Here is a 19,721-nt window from a genome sequence, read left to right as displayed (position 1 = left end):
AATGAGGCCCAATCCAGTAGACATGCTTAGAGGCCGCCTACACGCTTGGGCCCTATTAGTGATAGGCGCTCCTCCAGTTTGCGTAACACCTTGACAGATCGGCATCTGGACGCAGCGTGCGCCCCCAGAGGCAGAAACTTAAGCATCTAGGGAACTTGTCCAGGAAAAATAAAGGCACATACAGGGTTAGGTGGCAGCCTAGCTGGGTTTTTGTGGATTGTAGTGTTGCCTAAAACCGGAACTTAGATAACTAAGTCTGGGACTTTGGTGTCTAAGTATCTTAGTGGATCTGGGCCCCAGTGCTTTTCTCCAGTTTCACTGGCACTAATGGGAATATGTGGTGAAATGTTCATAGAAGGGAAACAGTTGCTCTGTGGCATACTCCTTCCTATTCCAGCCCCGTTGGAAGTTCCTCTGTAAGTACATTGGAATGGTGCTCTGTTGGTTGGGAGTAGAGGAAAGGTGGGAAGGGATGATCACTCTCCATGACCTTGTGTCCTTGAAAATCTCCATAGAGGGTAATACTTGCCCAGCAAAAATTATCTTTCATGGGTTACCCTGCTTACACTGAAACCCAGATGGGTGGTGAATGTGGCAACTTTGGTGTCGTTATTGGGAGGCTGCCCATGGTGGCACAGATTTAGATGGAGCTTAACTGGCACAGGGAAAGCCCAGGGAATAATGCAGAGGTTCAGGATCAATAGAATTTCTTTGAGCATCTTGGCGCATCTGTGGATTTGGAGGTCTGAGTCTCCAACCCATTCTGTATGTGAAAAACCCTACCATATCTGAAAGAATAGTGTGTAGGAAATTACTGTCTGAAATTCCTAAAGCCTTATTCTTCACTGCCTTACACATAGTGTGAGCATTTGTATTGCTGCAAACTGGGGGTAAAATATGACCAATTTGAATTGGTAGTGTTCTGCTCTCAGTTTGCATAGGTGAAAATGACTATCCTGAGGAAGGACAGAGAATCAGACTCCTGGAGTTTCTTGGTCTTATATGAATTTTTCTCTTATAGAGAAGATTCTTGAGTAAGGATTGTAGGATTTTTCCTTTACTGTCGTGACTGGTTTTAGGTGTTTGGTTTTTTAAAATAAAACTACATCTTTCAGTGAAGTAATTTATATCACCACCCCTTTCAAGGGCCAAAATAATATGAGGGGGTGAATTCAGAATTTATTTAATGCCTTGTAGAAGTACAGTGTGTTAGTAATAAAAATTTGTTGATGAGCCAAATATACTGTAAATAGACTTTTTGGAAACAGTCAAATGAAAATGACTTACTAGAAAAAAAGATCAGCTTGATATGAATTTTTGTAATGTTATTTCTTTTATTTTTTTGAAGTAGGATTATTACTGAATTGTATCAAAAACATTTGTTTATATAGTTATATGAAAGTGATGTAGCACATGTTAAGGTGCTTGTTTCCAAGGAAAAAGGGCTCTGCATGTACATAATACAAAAAAATTAATTGTATGATACAAGCTCATTTGTTAATTCAAATGCTAATAACATACTTGTGAATTCTTTACGTAAACATAATTGACAATGTTTCATAATTGATATTTATGAAATCAAAATGGTAAAAGTCTCAGTTTAAAGTCTAGTTTTGTTTTTCAGTCAAGAACAGAAGTTTCTCACTATTCTTTAGTGTTTCGTTGAATAACCTTTTACAATGCAGTTTTTTTTAATTGAATAAGAATTCAGAAGAGAAAAAAGCTTAAAGTGTGGTTATACGCTGAAAAGTGGCTATGTAAATATCATGACACCTTTCCCTCAACAGATCTGCTCCCAGGGTATACCAGAGTCAGATCTTCTGATTTCAGTGACTAAAATAATTTCCCCCTGAATTCTACTCCTGTTAGCCCTGCAGAGTCAGAGTCAATAGAACTAAGCGAGAGTTAGCTGGGTTCTGTTTCTTAAAGACAGCAGCAGTGTTCAACCTGGGGGTCCGCAGACTATATCTAAGATTTCCAAAGAGATCCACACCTCCATTTGAAATTTTGTAGGGGTCCGCAAATGAAAAAGTTTGAAAACCACTACTTTAGTGCATCATCAACGGAATTGTTTACTAAATTCCTCACAGTTACACCTGTTCAAGCCCTTTGAAGACAGTGTTATTAACAGCTTAATTTTGCCTTGCAGAGTTTTTATTACTAGTGATGATGCATGAGAAGGAAAGAACCCAGCTTTTTTACAGGTAAAAAAAAAATCTTTTTACCTGTAAAATGAGCACATTTGATATGGAAATCAGGGTGACATTAAGCATAGAGCCTCACAATTGCAGTTTTTGGTCACTTTTAAAAGTAGAAAAGGATTTTATTGCATTAAAAACAGTAAGTGACATGTTTTGGAAAAAGTAGAAAACAGGCAATATTGTGCTTCATTGATCTGTATGGGGAGGGGACCCTATGTGAGCCAATATCTTCCTGTCCATATAAAGATTAGGGTTAGCTGAGTTTGTGGCATTGTACCGTCCCTTCACCTAGACCCTGCAAAGGTTCCTGGTCCTGGGATCTGTGAGGTGGGAGGGTCTCAGAGCTTGGGCTCCAGCCTGAGCCCAGAAGTCTACACTGCAATGAAACAGTCTCACAAACCGGAGTCGGCTGGCACCGGTGGCAGCCATGAGTGCCTAGTTGCAGTATAGACATACCCTGAGTGAGCAGGCAGAAGGGGATGAAGGGCCAGGGGTGAAAATCATGTTGTCCCTCTTTCAACTACACAAATAATCAGCTTAGAAGTTAATACAGACTGTGGCTATATTAATTCCTGAATGGACTCTCCTTTGCAATGTGGAAACTCCATTGAAAGGAATTACAGGGGCAGCAGCCATCAGGAAGCAGCCCCTGTCAACCATGCCAACAGGGAGCGTGGGGGAAAGCTTCAAAGGGCCAGAATGCAGCAACATATAGACACAGGTTCTGTATAGTTTGGCTTTGTCCTGTAGCAGATTCCTGAGATCTCTGGAGATCTGCTGGTTCAGGGTCCTTGCCCCCAAAAGACAAATGTGGAGGAAAACTCCATGATGGAGGGATACCTTCTGAAAGCTCCTGACACGAACATGCAGTTTTCTTCCTAGAGGCATGATTTGGCACCTGGTAATGTCCATTTCCAAAGTACTGTATGTTTCTTGAGACATTCTAGATTTGCTCTTGTGTTTTTTAATCAGCTATTTAAACTTACTGATTTGAACTGGATTTGTATTAGTTATTTTAATAATTTTTTAAAATAAGAAATATTTTACTAAAAATGGAAGACCACAGTTCATTAGAATACAGAATTAATAAGTGTACATATAATTTTGATGCTTATCTCTCTCCCACCCCCAAATAATCAAGGCTTTATGTTAATGGTACATAGATTAAAGATGAGTTACAAATTAGTTCTTATTGAGGCTCATATAAAATTCAAAACAACTCTAAATGAAGTGCATTCTGATCAGTATATTTGCATTAAGTGCCAAATAACTATTAATCTTAACAGATTTAAAAGTAGTAACCACAGTTTACTAGCTTTCTCAGGTAGAAAAACTATGGAGTTTAGAGCACATAATATTGTAAATTCACGTAGTACAACTAGAGCTGAACCATTTCTGGGAATTGTGCCGAAAGATGATAAATGCAATGGCAATCATCTTGGCTCAGCAGAATGCATTTAGGATGTTACAGTTTGGTGACTGTGTTAGGTAACATAGAAATTATATGGGCATGTGATTTATACTGTTTTTACTTTTAAACAAAAACAAAAATGAAGCTAATATAAATACCTAAGCATAACTTTTCTTAGGCATCAGAAGGAATTATAATAGTGACTACAAATATATTTGTTAATGGTGTCTAGTTTCATTCTTTATATGAAGCATATGACTGAGATAGTTAAAAATAGAATCTGAAACACTTTTACAGGATATACACCTCTACCTCGATATAACGCGACCCGATATAACACGAATTCGGATATAATGCGGTAAAGCAGTGCTCTGGGGGGCGGGGGCTGGGCACTCCGGTGGATCAAAGCAAGTTCAATATAACGCGGTTTCACCTATAATGCGGTAAGATTTTTTGGCTCCCAAGGACAGCGTTATATCGAGGTAGAGGTGTACTATACACAACTAATATGTGTCAATGTTATTTATTTATATCTTTATGAACATTAAAAAAAGTCTGGTTATCCATGGTTTCAGTTGTCTTTGATATACACTAAAAATACAATTAAACAGTACTGATAAATCCATTACCAAAACCTTAACCTTTTGCAGTATGCTCTAATGTTCAGTTTCATAAATATATGGATTTTAAGGCTAGATTAGACTAGATCAGATCTAGTCTAATCTCCTGCAGAAATCAGGCCTCACTGCATTAAATTCCTGCATCAAGCCTAAAACTTATTTTTGAGCTATAATATATCTGTTAGGAAGATATCTAGTCTTGATTTAAAGACTTAAGTGAAGGAGAATCTACCACAAGGTAAGCTTGCCTTTTCCGCAAGTCTTGTGCCACAAAGAACTCTGTCTCTGCTCCCTGGCAGGGTCATGCTTATGACTGCTCAGTATTGAGTATGCCAAGTGTGTAGGTTACATTACAAGATGGGGGTCTGCTGCTTTGACTGCTGGCTTTCTCTTGGCTTTTTCATAGCTTTTTGCCTTTCTGACACACAGACACATACAGCTGTCACCAATCAATTCCCAGCCCTTGTGTTCCTCTGCCCGTATGGCTTAGCTTCTGCTCAGGCCTTGCCATGATGGCCTTTGAGCCACGGGCTTCTGTTGTTTCAGCTATCACTACACAAAGGGGCTGTCATAACTATAAAGGGAAGGATAACAGCTCTCCAGTGTACAGTACTATAAAATCCCTCCTGGCCAGAGACTCCAAAATCCTTTTACCTGTAAAGGGTTAAGAAGCTCGGGTAACCTGGCTGACACCTGACCCAAAGGACCAATAAGGGGACAAGATACTTTCAAATCTTGGGGGGGGAAGGCTTTTGTTTGTGCTCTTTGTTCTGGGGGTTGTTCGCTCTTGGGACTGAGAGGGACCAGACATCAATCCAGGTTCTTCACATCTTTCTAAACAAGTCTCTCATATTTCAAACTTGTAAGTAAACAGCCAGGCAAGGCATGTTAGTTTTCCTTTGTTTTCTCAACCTGTAAATGTACCTTTTACTATAGTGTTTATCTTTGTTTGCTGTACTTTGAACCTGAGACTAGAGGGGGGTCCTCTGAGCTCTTTAAGTTTGATTACCCTGTAAAGCTATTTTCCATACTGATTTTACAGAGATGATTTTTACCTTTTTCTTTAATTAAAAGCCTTCTTTTTAAGAACCTGATTGATTTTTCCTTGTTTTTAGATCCAAAGGGGTTGGATCTGTATTCACCAGGAGTTGGTGGGAGAAAGGAGGGGGATGGTTAATTTCTCCTTGTTTTTAAGATCCAAGGGGGTTGGAACTGTATTCACCAGGAGTTGGTGGAAGGAAGGAGGGGGGATGGTTAATTTCTCCTTGTTTTTAAGATCCAAGGGGTTTGGATCTGTATTCACCAGGGAATTGGTGAAAGGTTTCTCAAGGCTTCCCAGGGAAGGGAATTAGCTTTGGGAATGGTGGCAGCGGACCAGATCTAAGCTGGTAGTTAAGCTTAGAAGTTTTCATGCAGGCCCCCACATTTGTACCCTAAAGTTCAAAGTGGGGAAGCAGCCTTGACAGGGGCATTAAATGGAAGGAGCAATTTACGCCGAAATGAAGGGTGCTTAGTGCATCCATCAACTTTAACAAGGTCTTTGGTTGATCTAAAGATTACAGATATGCTTGGTTAAAGTCGATGGGTGCAGTTACAGAATGGGAAAAGGAACGAAAACGTAAACATAGTTCATTCTGGTGCATTCTGTGGCAGACCGGAATAAAGGAAAAGTGGGGAAGGGGCAAAACCCATTTTTTTTTTAAATGTCAAATGTTTCAGTTTCGACAAGAAACTGGGAAGCATAAAAAAACCTCAGATCATTTCGTTACTTGTCTCCTAGGTGTTGTCTCAAGAGGAAGCCTGGTGTGTTCTCAGCATTGTCTTGTGTCTCCTTTGTCTTGGGATGGAAGCCCAATATTGATTTGCTCCCTCTCTCCACCTCTTGTGGGCAGTGAGTAGAGAACTCAACGGGGCAGGTCCAGGCACAAAGACACATCAAGGAAGGAGAGCATGGCTGTGCTTGGCTCCACCACATATAGCAATGTACTGTTTTAAAGCCCTCTTTCACCTCTGCATTCAACATCAATAAAAGTAATAATACTTGATATTTATACATTTCTTACAAAGCTTGGTAAGAGCATCCCTGAAGCACAAAGGCCCTAATTCATAAATTCATCCCTGTTCAGCAAAGTACTTAAGAATAGGCTTATTTTTAGGTAATTGCTTAAGGCCTGTTCACATCAATAGGATTTAGCATGTGCTTAAAGTTAAGCATGGGGCTTAAGTGTGTTGGATAGGGATGGATTTAAGCATGTGCTTAAATACTTTGCTAAACTGGGTTCAAAGAGTGTAAGTGACTTATGTAAGGACACAAAGCATGTTGGTGTCACACTGGAAATAGAATCTACCATCCTGACTCGTAACCCTGGGCATCATTATCCATTTTGAACCCCCCCACCCCCAAAAGTATTTTCTCAAATTATTACACACCTGAATAAATCAGTCCTGCTTTCAAATTTTACCCCCAAAATGTTTTATCTAGAAAATATTAACAGAACTCCAGGCTTCTATAAATTTTACATTATTAGACAGATTACACATGGACAGTTTCTGAGCATATACTGTGTTACTTCATGGAAACCCTTTACAATTTTAAGTCTGTATTTTCTGGAGTTATTTATGGAAGATCAAAAATACTTTGAAAGGAAATAGCTTTACAAGCTAATATATCTTACCATAGGACAAGAGTTATTAGAAGCTATCATCACTGTATAAATAATTATATTGTTGCATGCACACTAAATTCTAGTGGGATTTTGTTGCTACAGCTACAAAAGAATCTGATTACATCTCCTGTGTAGCTTAATTGAACTGAAATGACTGTGTTGTGTTCTATACAGTTTTGGTAATGTTTCAGTTTTCTGAGTGAAACGCTGGCAGACCCAATTAATCTTTTTCCTACGTAAGTCTAGATAATTTATTTGCATAAAGAATATTAATTAGATGTACATGCATATTGGTGGGGTAAAGTTTATTCCAACTCATTGCCTTTGAAAAAGGAATTCAAAATGCTGAAGAAGGATTTTGTCTAAAGTTGTATCCTCAACTTGGTTTGTTTTGTTTAGAAGAAACATTGTATATATTTGGTATACACTAGATGTGATCTGAGGAGCACAGGTACTGCTCCATTCTTCTGCCTCCAGGGATCAAGATGCCAAAAAAGGCGACAGAAGGTGGGATTATGTGGTGAGAAGCCCCATCTCCTCACTGCCTTCTCTGTCACCCTTTTTGGCTCCTTCTTTCATGGCAAGAATAAGTAATGCCTACAATCCACAGAGCACAGGCTGCTATTTTAGGATTCCCTTTGTGACCCCGCTGTATGCTATTTAGATAGTTTAATCATGTACATGATTTCTAGTTTTGTTGGTATTTTCTTATTCTAGTATCAGTAGTTTAGGGCTTGTAACAGGGTCCACGACCTGGCCATCTTCCTGGGGCCCACTTGCTCCCCCAATAAGGCTCAGAGAGGCTTCAGGGTTGTGCAACACCTGTGTCTTTATTTACTTAAGGTTATCCCACCACCAGTGTCTGTCTATATACAAGCTTTACAGGATTAGCCAGCTCCTTTACCGGCAGAGTCAGCCTTCAACTAGGAGGCCTCCAGTTCCCTCCCTGACTGACTTCTCCCTGGCTGCCCTACAGCCTTCTGGCTCCCTCCCAACCTTTATAGCCCTTGACTTGTCAGGCCCGCAGGTGTTGCCAATCCTCAGGCTGGCATCAGGCCTTTTCCATCTGCCCCAATCTGTTTCCCCTGATTGGAGCTGACTGGGCAGGGACTAATTAGGTGCTTTTGCACCAGCACCCTGCTACAGGGCTCCACTGTGCCCGTTAGGCACAGCCCAAAGTATGGGGTAGAGTGCAGCACCAGCCGACATTCTTCTGCCTCTATAAGTTAACATGCTCTTGTACTACTTCCCATTCTTACCTCCGCAAGAGTTCTTAAGAAAATCAGACAGGATTCTGGATTCCATATTACTGGTTTTCACATGGCCTCATTAATTTGGTTGGTTAGATCTCTGACTCTGTCAGTGGCTGGAGCCCAAGACAGTGTCCCCCCCCCCCCCCCCCCGCCTGGAGTTGTTCAAGAAATTGCTATCTGTAGGAATTTGCTACATCAGATAGCAGTTTTTTTACAATTCCTTCCATATGAGTAACTGCTACAGTAGCAAATTCTTACATGTAGCAGTTTCTCACACTACAGGCATACTAAATAAAAACTACCCCCCAAAACCCTGCAACCAGGGGTCTGGCGGCCACGGCAGTGCCAAGGGAGGCTGAGCCTCCCCTGGCCTATTATACCCGTTGCCTACGGGGACCCCTCTCACGAGGTCTTCCTGAGACAGGCAATAAACTCCCTTCTTTGTTTAGGAATGATAGTCTGTCTCTGCTCAACATGAGGGAAAGGGCTTCTAATCGAGCTACTTTCTCATGCCAAAGAAAAATGGAAGGTGGAGGCTGATTTTAGTTTTAAGACTACTAAACTAATTTTGTAAAAAGTCTCAGAAGTTCGTGATGATGACTCTGGCAGCTATAATTTCTTCACTAAATTCAAGGGATTTGTTTTTGTCCCTCAACCTACAAGATGCATATTGCCATATAGTGATACACCCATCTCACAGAAAATAAAACAAACATTTGTTACAGACCATGATCATTTCAATACTGAGTTCTCCCCTTTTGACTCACCTCAGCTCCAAGAGTGTTTTCAAAGGTTCTAACAGTGGTGGCCACTTACCTTCATTGAGAGACGATTTTAGTATTCCTGTATCTCAATGATTGGCTGTTCATGGGTCAGTCTTATGAAAGAATGCTGTCAGCTACTCAGAGGGCTTTTTCTCTGTTCCTGGAATTGAGTCTTCAACTTAATGTAAAAAAATCCATGTTGACCTCTACAGAAAATACTGTTTGTGACCAGGGTTCCAGTGGGGGCCAGCTATGGTCACTCAATTAGGGTGAACTGCAAAGAATGGGGCAGACAATCCCCATAAAGCTGGTGGATATTTCAATACTTAGATTTACCAAGCCAGCATACAACAGCGTTTTTATTACCTTACTGCTTACTCAGAAGTCCAAACAACACAGTTCCCTTAAAGTGATCCAACCTGAGGCCTCCATCTAGGTACCTAAGTTAATTATGATGATTTCTGAAAATCTTATTTCATCATATAAAAGAAAAAGTTCTGCCAATACAAAAGGATCGGACACATTACCTCCCAGGTTATTGACTATTCCAGATCATACCCAAATACATGCTACAGCCAATTCTTATTAACTAAACTAAAATTTATTAAAAAAACAAAAGAGAGAGGAAATGGTTAAAAAGATCAATATACATACAGACATGAGTTCAGTTCATTGAGGTTTAGATTCATAGCAGAGACGGTGAGCTTTACAGTTGCAAAGAGTTCCTTTAGAATTCAGTTAGTAGATTATAGTCCAATGTCCAAATATCATATTCAGGGCATACCAGCATAACTGGGACCTCAGTCTTGCGACTCAAACTTCCCCTGATGAAGCTTAAGCAGATCTGAGATGACAGAATCAGGATCCAAGGTTCTTTTATACAATTTCATGTCCTCTTTGGCAAGTTGAGAGTTTCTCTGGGAACAAAAGGTAATTAGGATGACTTTGAAGGAGGTCCATCACCGGTACACCTCTACCTCGATATAACGCTGTCCTCGGGAGCCAAAAAATCTTACTGCGTTATAGGTGAAACCGCGTTATATTGAACTTGCTTTGATCCGCCGGAGCACGCAGCCCCACCCCTCTGGAGCGCTGCTTTACCGTGTTATATCAGAATTCGTGTTATATTGGGTCGCGTTATATCGGGGTAGAGGTGTACTTAGCTACAGAAATAACATAAGTCAATTTGCTTGTGCCTCCACCATTCATAGTATATTTCAAAGAGAGGTGAATACCAAGAATATCCTGTGTTTACAATTCATTTAAATGCTAGGATGTTCTTTTGATTTCTGAACTATCAGAATACAGCATAGACAGGGACTGTTGATTACATTGTCAACCTTACTCATACATATGTAAATACACAAACATCCCTCCACATGTCTTTTGAGGGTTATTTATGAATGAAAAGTCAGACTTTTTACACCATAAAAACACTGGGAATAAAAAGAAAATGCTAAAAATATGGACACAAATGCAGAACAGGTTTTATAAAATCCTTGACCTTCCAGGCCTCCAGATCCAAGGGAAACTCTAGCCAGGAAAACCCTACAAGAAAATGTTATTGGTACTGGAATTGCTGGAAATGAAAAATATATTATCTTCTTCAGAAGAGAACTTTTAATTATTAACAGCAAAAATAAGCCAGTGCAGGATCATGCTTTCTTCTCACGGTGAAGGAAATGAATTCACAAGAACACAGAAATCCCGGTTATCAAGAAAGTCCGTGAAATAGGCAATGGGGGTGGGGGGTGGGTACCAAAGAGCAGAGACAGTAGAGAATATTGCCCCAGTTCAAAATCTTGGTGGTCCTTGAAAGTTTGATGACAGCTGTGGATTTGTATTGCCCAATATTCCAGCTCGGGCTGGGATACTGAAAACCACGCTGTTTGTTTTGAAGTAATGCTGCCATAGACGTGGCAAAGCGGCCCTCCCAACCAAAGAGAGTCTGGAACCAGAGTGATTGAAGTCTTTGTTAAATTTCTACATCACCGACAATAATTAGTTACTATTGTACATCTTTGTAATCATGATTATGGCAGCAGCATATCTCTCATCAACATAGGTTAGATTTTTGCAATTTGGGGACTAAGCAGTAATGAGGGCCAATGTTCTTCAGAAGCCCTATGGCAGGAGTAGTTAATTTGCTATAATTTATTAAACATTTTGTTTTTGTTTTTGTGCAGTAATTCTCAACATTTCCCCTACAGGACTCTTTTTTCCATACTGTAATCTAGCTGGGGCATTTCTCCCACTTGGCAACATCAGAAGGGCAGATTCCTCACCTCCTCCTAAAACATGTTCACAATCTCCAGTTTAAGGGCTATGTTGCTATTGTTTCAGCGTGTCTGCAGATTCAGGCATGCATTACTCACCAGTTTATGCTCAGTTCACTTTTTCAAGTTTATCTCTGCAACTATTAGGACTAGAAACATAATATATTTTAATTAAAGGATAAGAAAAGGAGGAGGATTGTGTCCCTCCTGAAAACTGAAGTAGACCCCTACTTTGAGAACTCCTGTTCTAATTCCATTTCCTTTCTGTTGCTCCTGTTTGAGGCAGTTTTGAGGCACCATTTCATGTAATGTCATCAGTTGGCATCTAGGGCTGTCTTTGATAGTGTGAAAGAATATCTATACAGCAAATGAACAACATGTACCAGTTTTCATTCATACATATTTTGACATTTCCTTTGTTACTATAAATATATATAAAATCCAATGATATTACTGGGTAAAATACGTAACTTAAAATAGCTTTGATGGAAAATAAATGGTATGGTTCTAAATAGCATATCCTTCAAAACAGGTTTTTGATAAAATGTATTATGAATAGTATAGTTTTGATCAATTTGTAGATTCTACTTATATGCAGTTGATATGTAATATGTATGGTGAATTTAATGCTACAGGTCCTGTACATTAATTGTGTTTGTTTGCTCTATTTCAGACGGTTCGCCATGGTTTTCCTTATTTGCCCACTGCCTTAGCTTTTGACCCAGTTCAGAAAATTCTGGCTGTGGGGACAAGAACAGGAGCCATACGAATGTATCCTTTCTTATTCAAAGTCTTTACAGTTTTACTTTTGATACTGTAGTGACATGAATCAGCTTCATTCCACAAACACTCAGGTAAGATACATTTTATAACATTAAATTCTGATATGTTTTACTTTACTGTTTAGACTGGAAAAATTATCTGAAAAAAGTTGTAGTTTTCTGGAATTTATATTGGCTTATTAATGTGACTAAGGATGACATTTCACGCATGAATTACTGGCTTATGAATAACACTGGCAAATACATAGTTAATTTTTATGCTCCGTATGTGAAAGTGAAGGGATTAAAAAACAGTAGGTTAGGTTCCAAACAAGAATACATATGGAGGAAATTCTTTTAGATATTTTCATTCTTCATGAGTTTCTTCAAAAGTGAATATCCATTTATAAAATTGGGCATTGTTACAATAATATTTTGCCTTGACGTTTTGATGTTTATAATTTAATATGCATAACTCCTCAACTCTCAGTCTTGAGCCTAGGATACTTTTGGAACTCATTTTTACAAAAGATTAGGATGACCATGAGCCTCACTGGGAGGGAAAGAGAAAGAACTGGAGGTCTCTTTTTAATATAAATTTAATTTTGCAAAATGTTCAGATAACATATTGATGAGTGTGGTAGAAATGTTGCACTACCGATAGATAAAATTAGTTAACCTGTCAACATAGGGAAAAATTCAATACAAAAGAAATGAAAATTCAAACATGGTCTGATTTTTGAGAATCTAAAAAGTACATTTCAAAGTTCTGAATTACAGGATGTTCCTTTGAACACATTTCTCAATTTCTCAAGGCCCAAATAGTTCCACCAAACTGGGATACATGTCAATAAAGGAGAGACAAGAAAAATAGTGCAGGAGAGTTAAAATGTTATGGGTTTGATGTATTTAATAGAAGGTTTTTTGTTTTTTTTTTGTAACCTCAGTTTACAGGTTCAGCACTTCTGCTGTAAATAATTGGCAATAAGTGAGAACATGAGTGCCCTGGTCCTATGAACTCTAACACATAAGCTTAACTACAACCCAAGAGAATTTCAGTTTTAAGCTTCTCAATACTTGTGCACATTATATACCCCTATAAATCCCAGGTTTAAAACTGAAAGATATTTTATGAAGTATGGTCAGTTTACTCTATACAGATTCTTCTACTCTCCCCATCACCATGGTGCCTACGAGTCTAGTGACAGCAGAGGCAAGGTGCAAATAAAGTGAAAATCGTTTATTTGGAAACTCAGCCAGTGTCTCACGTAACACATTTAGCAACCAGGACTTTGATTCCTCACATCTTAGAGTGCTCTTGTGCTCAATAAATTTTATCCTCAAAGGTCTTGATGTTTTTCCAATATAAGCCTTCCACAAGGACACTAAACCAGTTATACCACAAAGTCTGTGCTGTTGGTGATTCTGCTCTTAATATAACTTTATTTACCTCAGTGAGGTAGATAGAATATATCCCATTGAACACATACGTTTCTGGCATGGAAAATCTCTGCATGTTCTGTACTTCTGACAGACCACAGCTCAAATGGTCAAATTGTACTCTGCTATGGAAGGGGACTAGAGCTTTACCTCTGGAAGTTTCATTCACACTGTCGCCTCAGACCACTGAGCCCTTTGCCCTCCTCTTCCCCCCACCCCAGCAGCCAGGCTCTTGTAGGAGCTATGCTGCTATTGGCCAGGCACCCTATGGCTACATAAAATTCCTGCTCTAAGGAAAGTGCAGGTGCAGAGCCCAAGTTAATGCTTCTTTCAAGCAGTGGTGTAGCTAGGAGTGGAAATTTGTGTGGGCGGGCAGACTGCCAGCTCAGCGTCTCCCCCAACACCACACCCTCTTCCTAGCCCTGGTGCCCCCAGAAATGGCTTCACCTGCCAAGCTGATAATGCACATGGAGCAAGGACCCCACCCTCATGCTCCAGTGTGGGTAGCTGCTGGGCTAAAAAAAGGCCCCCTCCTTCGGGCTGAAATTCCCCACATTCCTTAAGGCACAGATGGGGGATAATAGGCAATGATCTCCCTCTTCAGTTGAGCAGAGTCCAAAGGCTACATCTCCCTGCCCACTCCGCCCTCCCCCCGCAGGGTACCCAGCCAGGGAATCATAGAATATCAGGGTTGGAAGGGACCTCAGGAGGTCATCTAATCCAACCCCCTGCTCAAAGCAGGACCAATTCCCAACTAAATCATCCCACCCAGGGCTTTGCCAAGGCTGACCTTAAAAACCTCTAAGGAAGGAGATTCTACCACCCCCCTAGGTAACCCATTCCAGTGCTTCACCACCCTCCTAGTGAAAAAGTTTTTCCTAATATCCAACCTAAACCTCCCACACTGCAACTTGAGACCAGTACTCCTTGTTCTGTCATCTGGTACCACTGAGAACCAGAACTAGATCCATCCTCTTTGGAACCCCCTTTCAGGTAGTTGAAAGCAGCTATCAAATCCCTCCTCATTCTTCTCTTCTGCAGACTAAACAATCCCAGTTCCCTCAGCCTCTTCTCATAAGTCATGTGCTCCAGCCCCCTAATCATTTTTGTTGCCCTCAGCTGGACTCTTTCCAATTTTTCCACATCCTTCTTGTAGTATGGGGCCCAAAACTGGACACAGTACTCCAGATGAGGCCTCACCAATGCCGAATAGAGGGGAATGATCACATCCCTCGATCTGCTGGCAATGCCCCAACTTATACAGCCCAAAATGCCGTTAGCCTTCTTGGCAACAAGGGCACACTGTTGACTCATATCCAGCTTCTCGTCCACTGTAACCCCTAGGTCATTTTCTGCAGAACTGCTACCTAGCCATTCGGTCCCTAGTCTGTAGCAGTGCATGGGATTCTTCCGTCCTAAGTGCAGGACTTTGCACTTGTCCTTGTTGAATCTCATCAGGTTTCTTTTGGCCCAATCCTCTAATTTGTCTAGGTCCCTCTGTATCCTATCCCTACCCTCCAGCGTAAACAGGTTTCCTGAGCCTCGCCATCTTGGGAAGAAAGAGAGTTTATCCAGAGAGGGGAGGGAAAACTGGGGTGGGGGGGCTGGATGGGGGAGGGCAAAGGCCAAGGGCCAGAGTTGGGGGGAAGGGGCAGGACATGGGTGAGGCAGCAGAACTGGGGGGCATAGCAGAGCCTGGAGCTGGTGGTACAGGGATGGGAGTGGGGTGCAGGAGGGATTGGGGGGGTTCAGGAGGGATCTGGGGCCCTGGGGAGGGGGGCAGGAGGGATCGGGGGGCCTGTGTCCCCCCCACTCCCTCTAGCCGGCCCTTACCACTCAGCAGGCACCAGAAGATGAGGCTGCCCGGTGTGCACAAGCTAGAGTTCTGCCCACCCCTCTCAACTCCGGCTCAGTATCCGTCCGCCTGGCCAGCCGCATCCCTCTGTCCTGCTGGTGCCTCTGTGTCTGTGTGACCTGCACTGCTGCCTCTGTCTCTAGCGCCCTGCTCATGCCCAGCCCAGTCATGTGCCTAGGCGCCCGGACTGGCTTCGTTCCGGCCCCAGCGCTGGCCCCACCTATACCTGCCCCCACAAGGCACCCCCCCACACCTGGTTCAACTCCCTCCTTCCCAGCCTGTGGATTCGGATGGCTCCAGCCCTGCCCGCACTCTTCCTGTATTTCAGGTGCCTGAGTGATGCTCCTGGCCACTGAGGCAGCACTACCCCTCTGCTCAGATTTGGGTGGGCCTGGATGCTAAGTGGGTGGGCTGCAGCTCACCTAGCCCCACCCATGGCTATGCCTCTGTTTTCAAGTAGCATTAAATTAAGCCTGGATATCCTCTATCACAGGAGGGGAAGATTTTGTGGAGAAGAGCTGTGCCCCTACTCAACCCCGCAATTATCTGTGGAGGGGCTTTCAAAGTAAGGAGGGGAACAATGCTGCTGAAGTGGCACTTCTTTCTATACCTTTCCAGACCAATCTGCTAGCTTAGAGTCCCCTCCGTTTATGGAAAATTTAATAATAATTCTAATATCTGAATCAATCAATAGCATCACTCAAGTTTCTCTACCTATGTGTAATTAGAGAGAGAGAATAATATACTGTTGTTCATTTCTAAATCTCTTGTTAAAATACCCTAGTGTTTGAATATTCCTAATATTCCTCTGACATGAATGTGCCTAATATTCCTCTGACAGCTATTGAATGTGAGGACAGATGTATTAAATTAATGCCATTTTTAAATTATGGGAATACTAGAGGAGTACTAGAGCATCTGAATTTTTTAAAAAGCATGTTCATTTTCTCTCTTACAATGTGCACATGGTTAGTCATTTTAAGCCAAATTTATTACAATCATTTGTTTCTGGGCTAAGACCTGTTATGCTAACTTCAACATTTTAAAAACTGATTTATTGTTACCCTCCTAAAAATTGAATTTATAATAGAGAGACTTTTAAAATATCAAAAAACAGTGCAGGTTTTAATGACTTTCTATCTTACAGTCTTCTGCGTAAAGTGCTTCTAGTGGATCAGCACATAGTGTCCTGAAACTGATTTGTGTTAGATAATAATAGAATGGAGGAACTACTTCAATATACCTTGCTGTTGCTTTTGTAGTTTCTGCTGTTGGTGCCATTGAACAGTCCTGGTGATGGTACAAGAAGGACAATTTGGCCATCATGAAGGAAATTAATTCAATACCAGCCTCCGACTAGACTGGATTATTGATTATTTATATTGTGGTATCTCCCAGAAGACCCAATTAAGATCAGGATCCTGTTGTGTTAGACAACACAAACACATAGGAAGACAGAGTTACTCTCCAAAATGCTTACAGGGGTTATGGAATGAATCTGCCTTTGACCAATGCAAATCATGTGGTGGCAATATTTCTTTTCTTTCCAGCAAAGAAACTATTCTGTGGCCCTAAACTCTTAAAGGTAGATCCAAAAACACTGACACAAGCTAGAACAAGATGCTACAGTTCATGATTTCTCTGTGATATTAAATTAGGGACCTAGATAGAAATTAGACATACATATGGAGGAGGTGAATTTTTCTGTCCATTTTCCATAGGAAATATTGGGACAAGAGGCAGAACAATAGTGTGGTAGAATTGACAAGAATAAGTAGTTCCTTATGTCCTTAGTGATACCAAAGTTAATGATAACAATGTCATAAAACACAAGGTAAGTATTAATCATTTAAATTTGTTCATATGGAGTCTAGCTCATTAATTCCAGAATATCTTTCAGGAACAAAAGGGTTGGGAATGAAAACCAGTGGTTTCTGGCAGGAGGAGCCGCAAGGGAACAAGAGTAGTGGGCAAGGCAAGATGGAGAACTGGATGAGTAGGCAGGAGAAAACAGAAGAACTGGATCTGATGGGCCCATCTACTGAAGATGGAGAGACCTTTGTGCAAATATGGATTAAATGAAAGGAAAATTAGGGACAATAACTTTAGGTCCATACTCCAATCTGAAAAAGTACAGAATGGCTTGGTTTCTTATCAAAGTTCAAAAATATGTTTCTTAATCATATCTTTTCTTAATTCTATACTTCCAGAAAGACCAAAATATTTGTTATCATAATGGAGACTTAATAGCAATCATTGTAGTTACGTTAGCAAAATAATTGTCTTTCTAGCCACCTATTTTAAAATGCCCATATCTTTTCAAGTGACATTTTTTGTGTGTGCTTCCCTAGACTGTGGTGCCTATCTCACACATTGATTTAAATTTCTGTGCTTAGTTATACAGTGTGCAAAATAAGGATATTAATACTTACCCATCTGTGTAAAGCATTTTGAGAGCTACAGATAAGAAGTATGATATAACTGCAAAGCATTGTGAGGCCTGTTATACAAATGGGAAAACTGATACAAAGAAAGGTTGAATAAAGTAGCTGAGTGACAGTGAAAGATAGTGGGTTAGACCTCAGATGAAAGATTTGGGTTTAAGTCTTTGTTTGACAATTATTTGCTGTCTGACCTTGACCGTCTTGTATTCTCCACTTGTAAAATGGGGATATTAATACTTGTCCTACAGGATTAATTAATGTGAGGGTTAATTGGGACTGTTTGTACAGCTCTTTTGAAAAAAATAAGGCTCTATATAAGTAATTATCATCTACTGTACCTCCAATAGTATGGAGGAATAGTGAGCACTGTATAGAGGAGAACAAATAGTGCCTTCTCTATTTTAGATTATATAATCTGGTGGTTAGGGAAACCACCAGGGAGATGGGAGACCCAGGATCCAGTCTCCTTGCTCCAATGATTAGCATGCTGGCTCTTGTGGATCACATTCTTAGGTGCCTCTGTCTCCACATTCATTGACTAGGGAGCCAAGGCACCTAATTCAGGCTTTGTAGATTGCAGTGTTGTTCCAGAGATTTTCTAGGTGCATGAAAGTTAGGTATGTTGCAAAGCTCAACATTGCAATGTCAAAGTCCCTTTGTGGGTCCTGGCCTTAGTAAACAATTCTGTTGATGCACAAGAATCATAGAAGATTAGGGTTGGAAGAGACCTCAGGAGGTCATTTAGTCCAACCCCCTGCTCAAGGCAAGAAAGAGGAAAGCGAGAGATCAAGCTCATTCTCTCTTAGCTCTATTTGCTACCATGAATAAAACACATAATAGTGTATTTGTGACACTGAAGTTAGGAGCTACGTCTCTGAATGCTCACAGGGAACAGATCTGTTGAGTAGGATGGTTCATTTTCAGCAATAAGGTGACAGGCTGAACATTAGTAGGCGATTGGTGCACACTTCAATTGTGTTTCAATCACCCAAGCAGTGTACCAATACAGGCATTGGAGTGAAACTCATCAATTTATTGTTTCTTTCTTTTTTAAAATCACTTTGAAATGAAATTGTCAATATACAAGGATGAAAAAATATACAAGATAATGCAAGATTTAATAATAGATTTACTCACACAAATAAATCGGATTAAATCCCAAGAGTCAGTTTTCATTTTCATCTGCATTTTCACAAGGCCTGTTATGAATATGGTTATGTGCACACACATAGTTGATTTGTACACATATTAATTTTGTGCATTTTCATGCATGTAACTGAACTCACCTGCTGTTGAAAATCTGGCCAAAAGTGTCCATTCACTCTTTTTAAGTAAATGGGTTAAACTCTGCTTTCAGTTAAACAGAACCATCTCATGTCACCTTCAACTGGAGTTTATCCATGTAAGAGACAGCAAAATTTGGCCTTACATTTGTAATGAAAACCTCCTCTTCGGGGAAAAATGCTTCATATATAGCCTGAAATATCATATAAAAAGGTGGCAAACTGGAGAACAGTATTGGCAGCATTTTAAGCAATGATGACAACTACATTTACAATCTGTGCTTCTTTGAGTGCTTGTCCATATGTGTATTTCTTTCTAGGATGTGCATGTGACTGAAATTGGAGTTTTTGCTAGCAGTGTTCATTCAGTCTGCATATGTGCCCTTACTGTCCTTATGCCATGTACCAAGGTTATGAAGGGCAGTGTTGATAAATTGTATAGTCAGTTGCTTGACCACACTTTGTTTTGTTATGAAACATACTGAAGAGACCAAATAACCAATGTCAGTCACGTTTACTACTATGAGCCAGTAATAATATAGCATAGGAAAACGGTTCTACAAAAATGATTAAAGGTCTAGAAGACATGACCTATGAGGGAAGACTGAAAAAATTGGGTTTGTTTAGTCTGGAGAAGAAAAGACTGAGAGGGGACATGGTAACAGCTTTCAAGTACATAAAAGGTTGTTACTAGGAGGAGTGAGAAAAATTGTTCTTCTTAACCTCTGAGAAGAGGACAAGAAACAA

The 19,721-nt window shown here is 40.5% G+C and overlaps 1 protein-coding gene across 1 annotated transcript in view; it reads left to right on the top strand.

The window, feature by feature from the left end:
* The window catches only part of STXBP5L (syntaxin binding protein 5 like), a 418,796-nt gene that overhangs the window by 16,501 nt on the left and 382,574 nt on the right, over window positions 1-19,721 (top strand). The window contains exon 2 of the mRNA XM_029912782.1: window positions 11,865-11,962. Within this exon, the coding sequence (XP_029768642.1) occupies window positions 11,865-11,962 (98 nt within the window). The remainder of the gene's footprint in view (window positions 1-11,864; window positions 11,963-19,721) is intronic.

This window comes from Terrapene carolina, unplaced genomic scaffold (genome assembly GCF_002925995.2).
Source record: "Terrapene carolina triunguis isolate 2854851 unplaced genomic scaffold, T_m_triunguis-2.0 Scaffold242, whole genome shotgun sequence".
NCBI classification, from domain to species: domain Eukaryota; kingdom Metazoa; phylum Chordata; order Testudines; family Emydidae; genus Terrapene; species Terrapene triunguis.
This window is presented reverse-complemented; position numbering and strand designations above follow the sequence as displayed.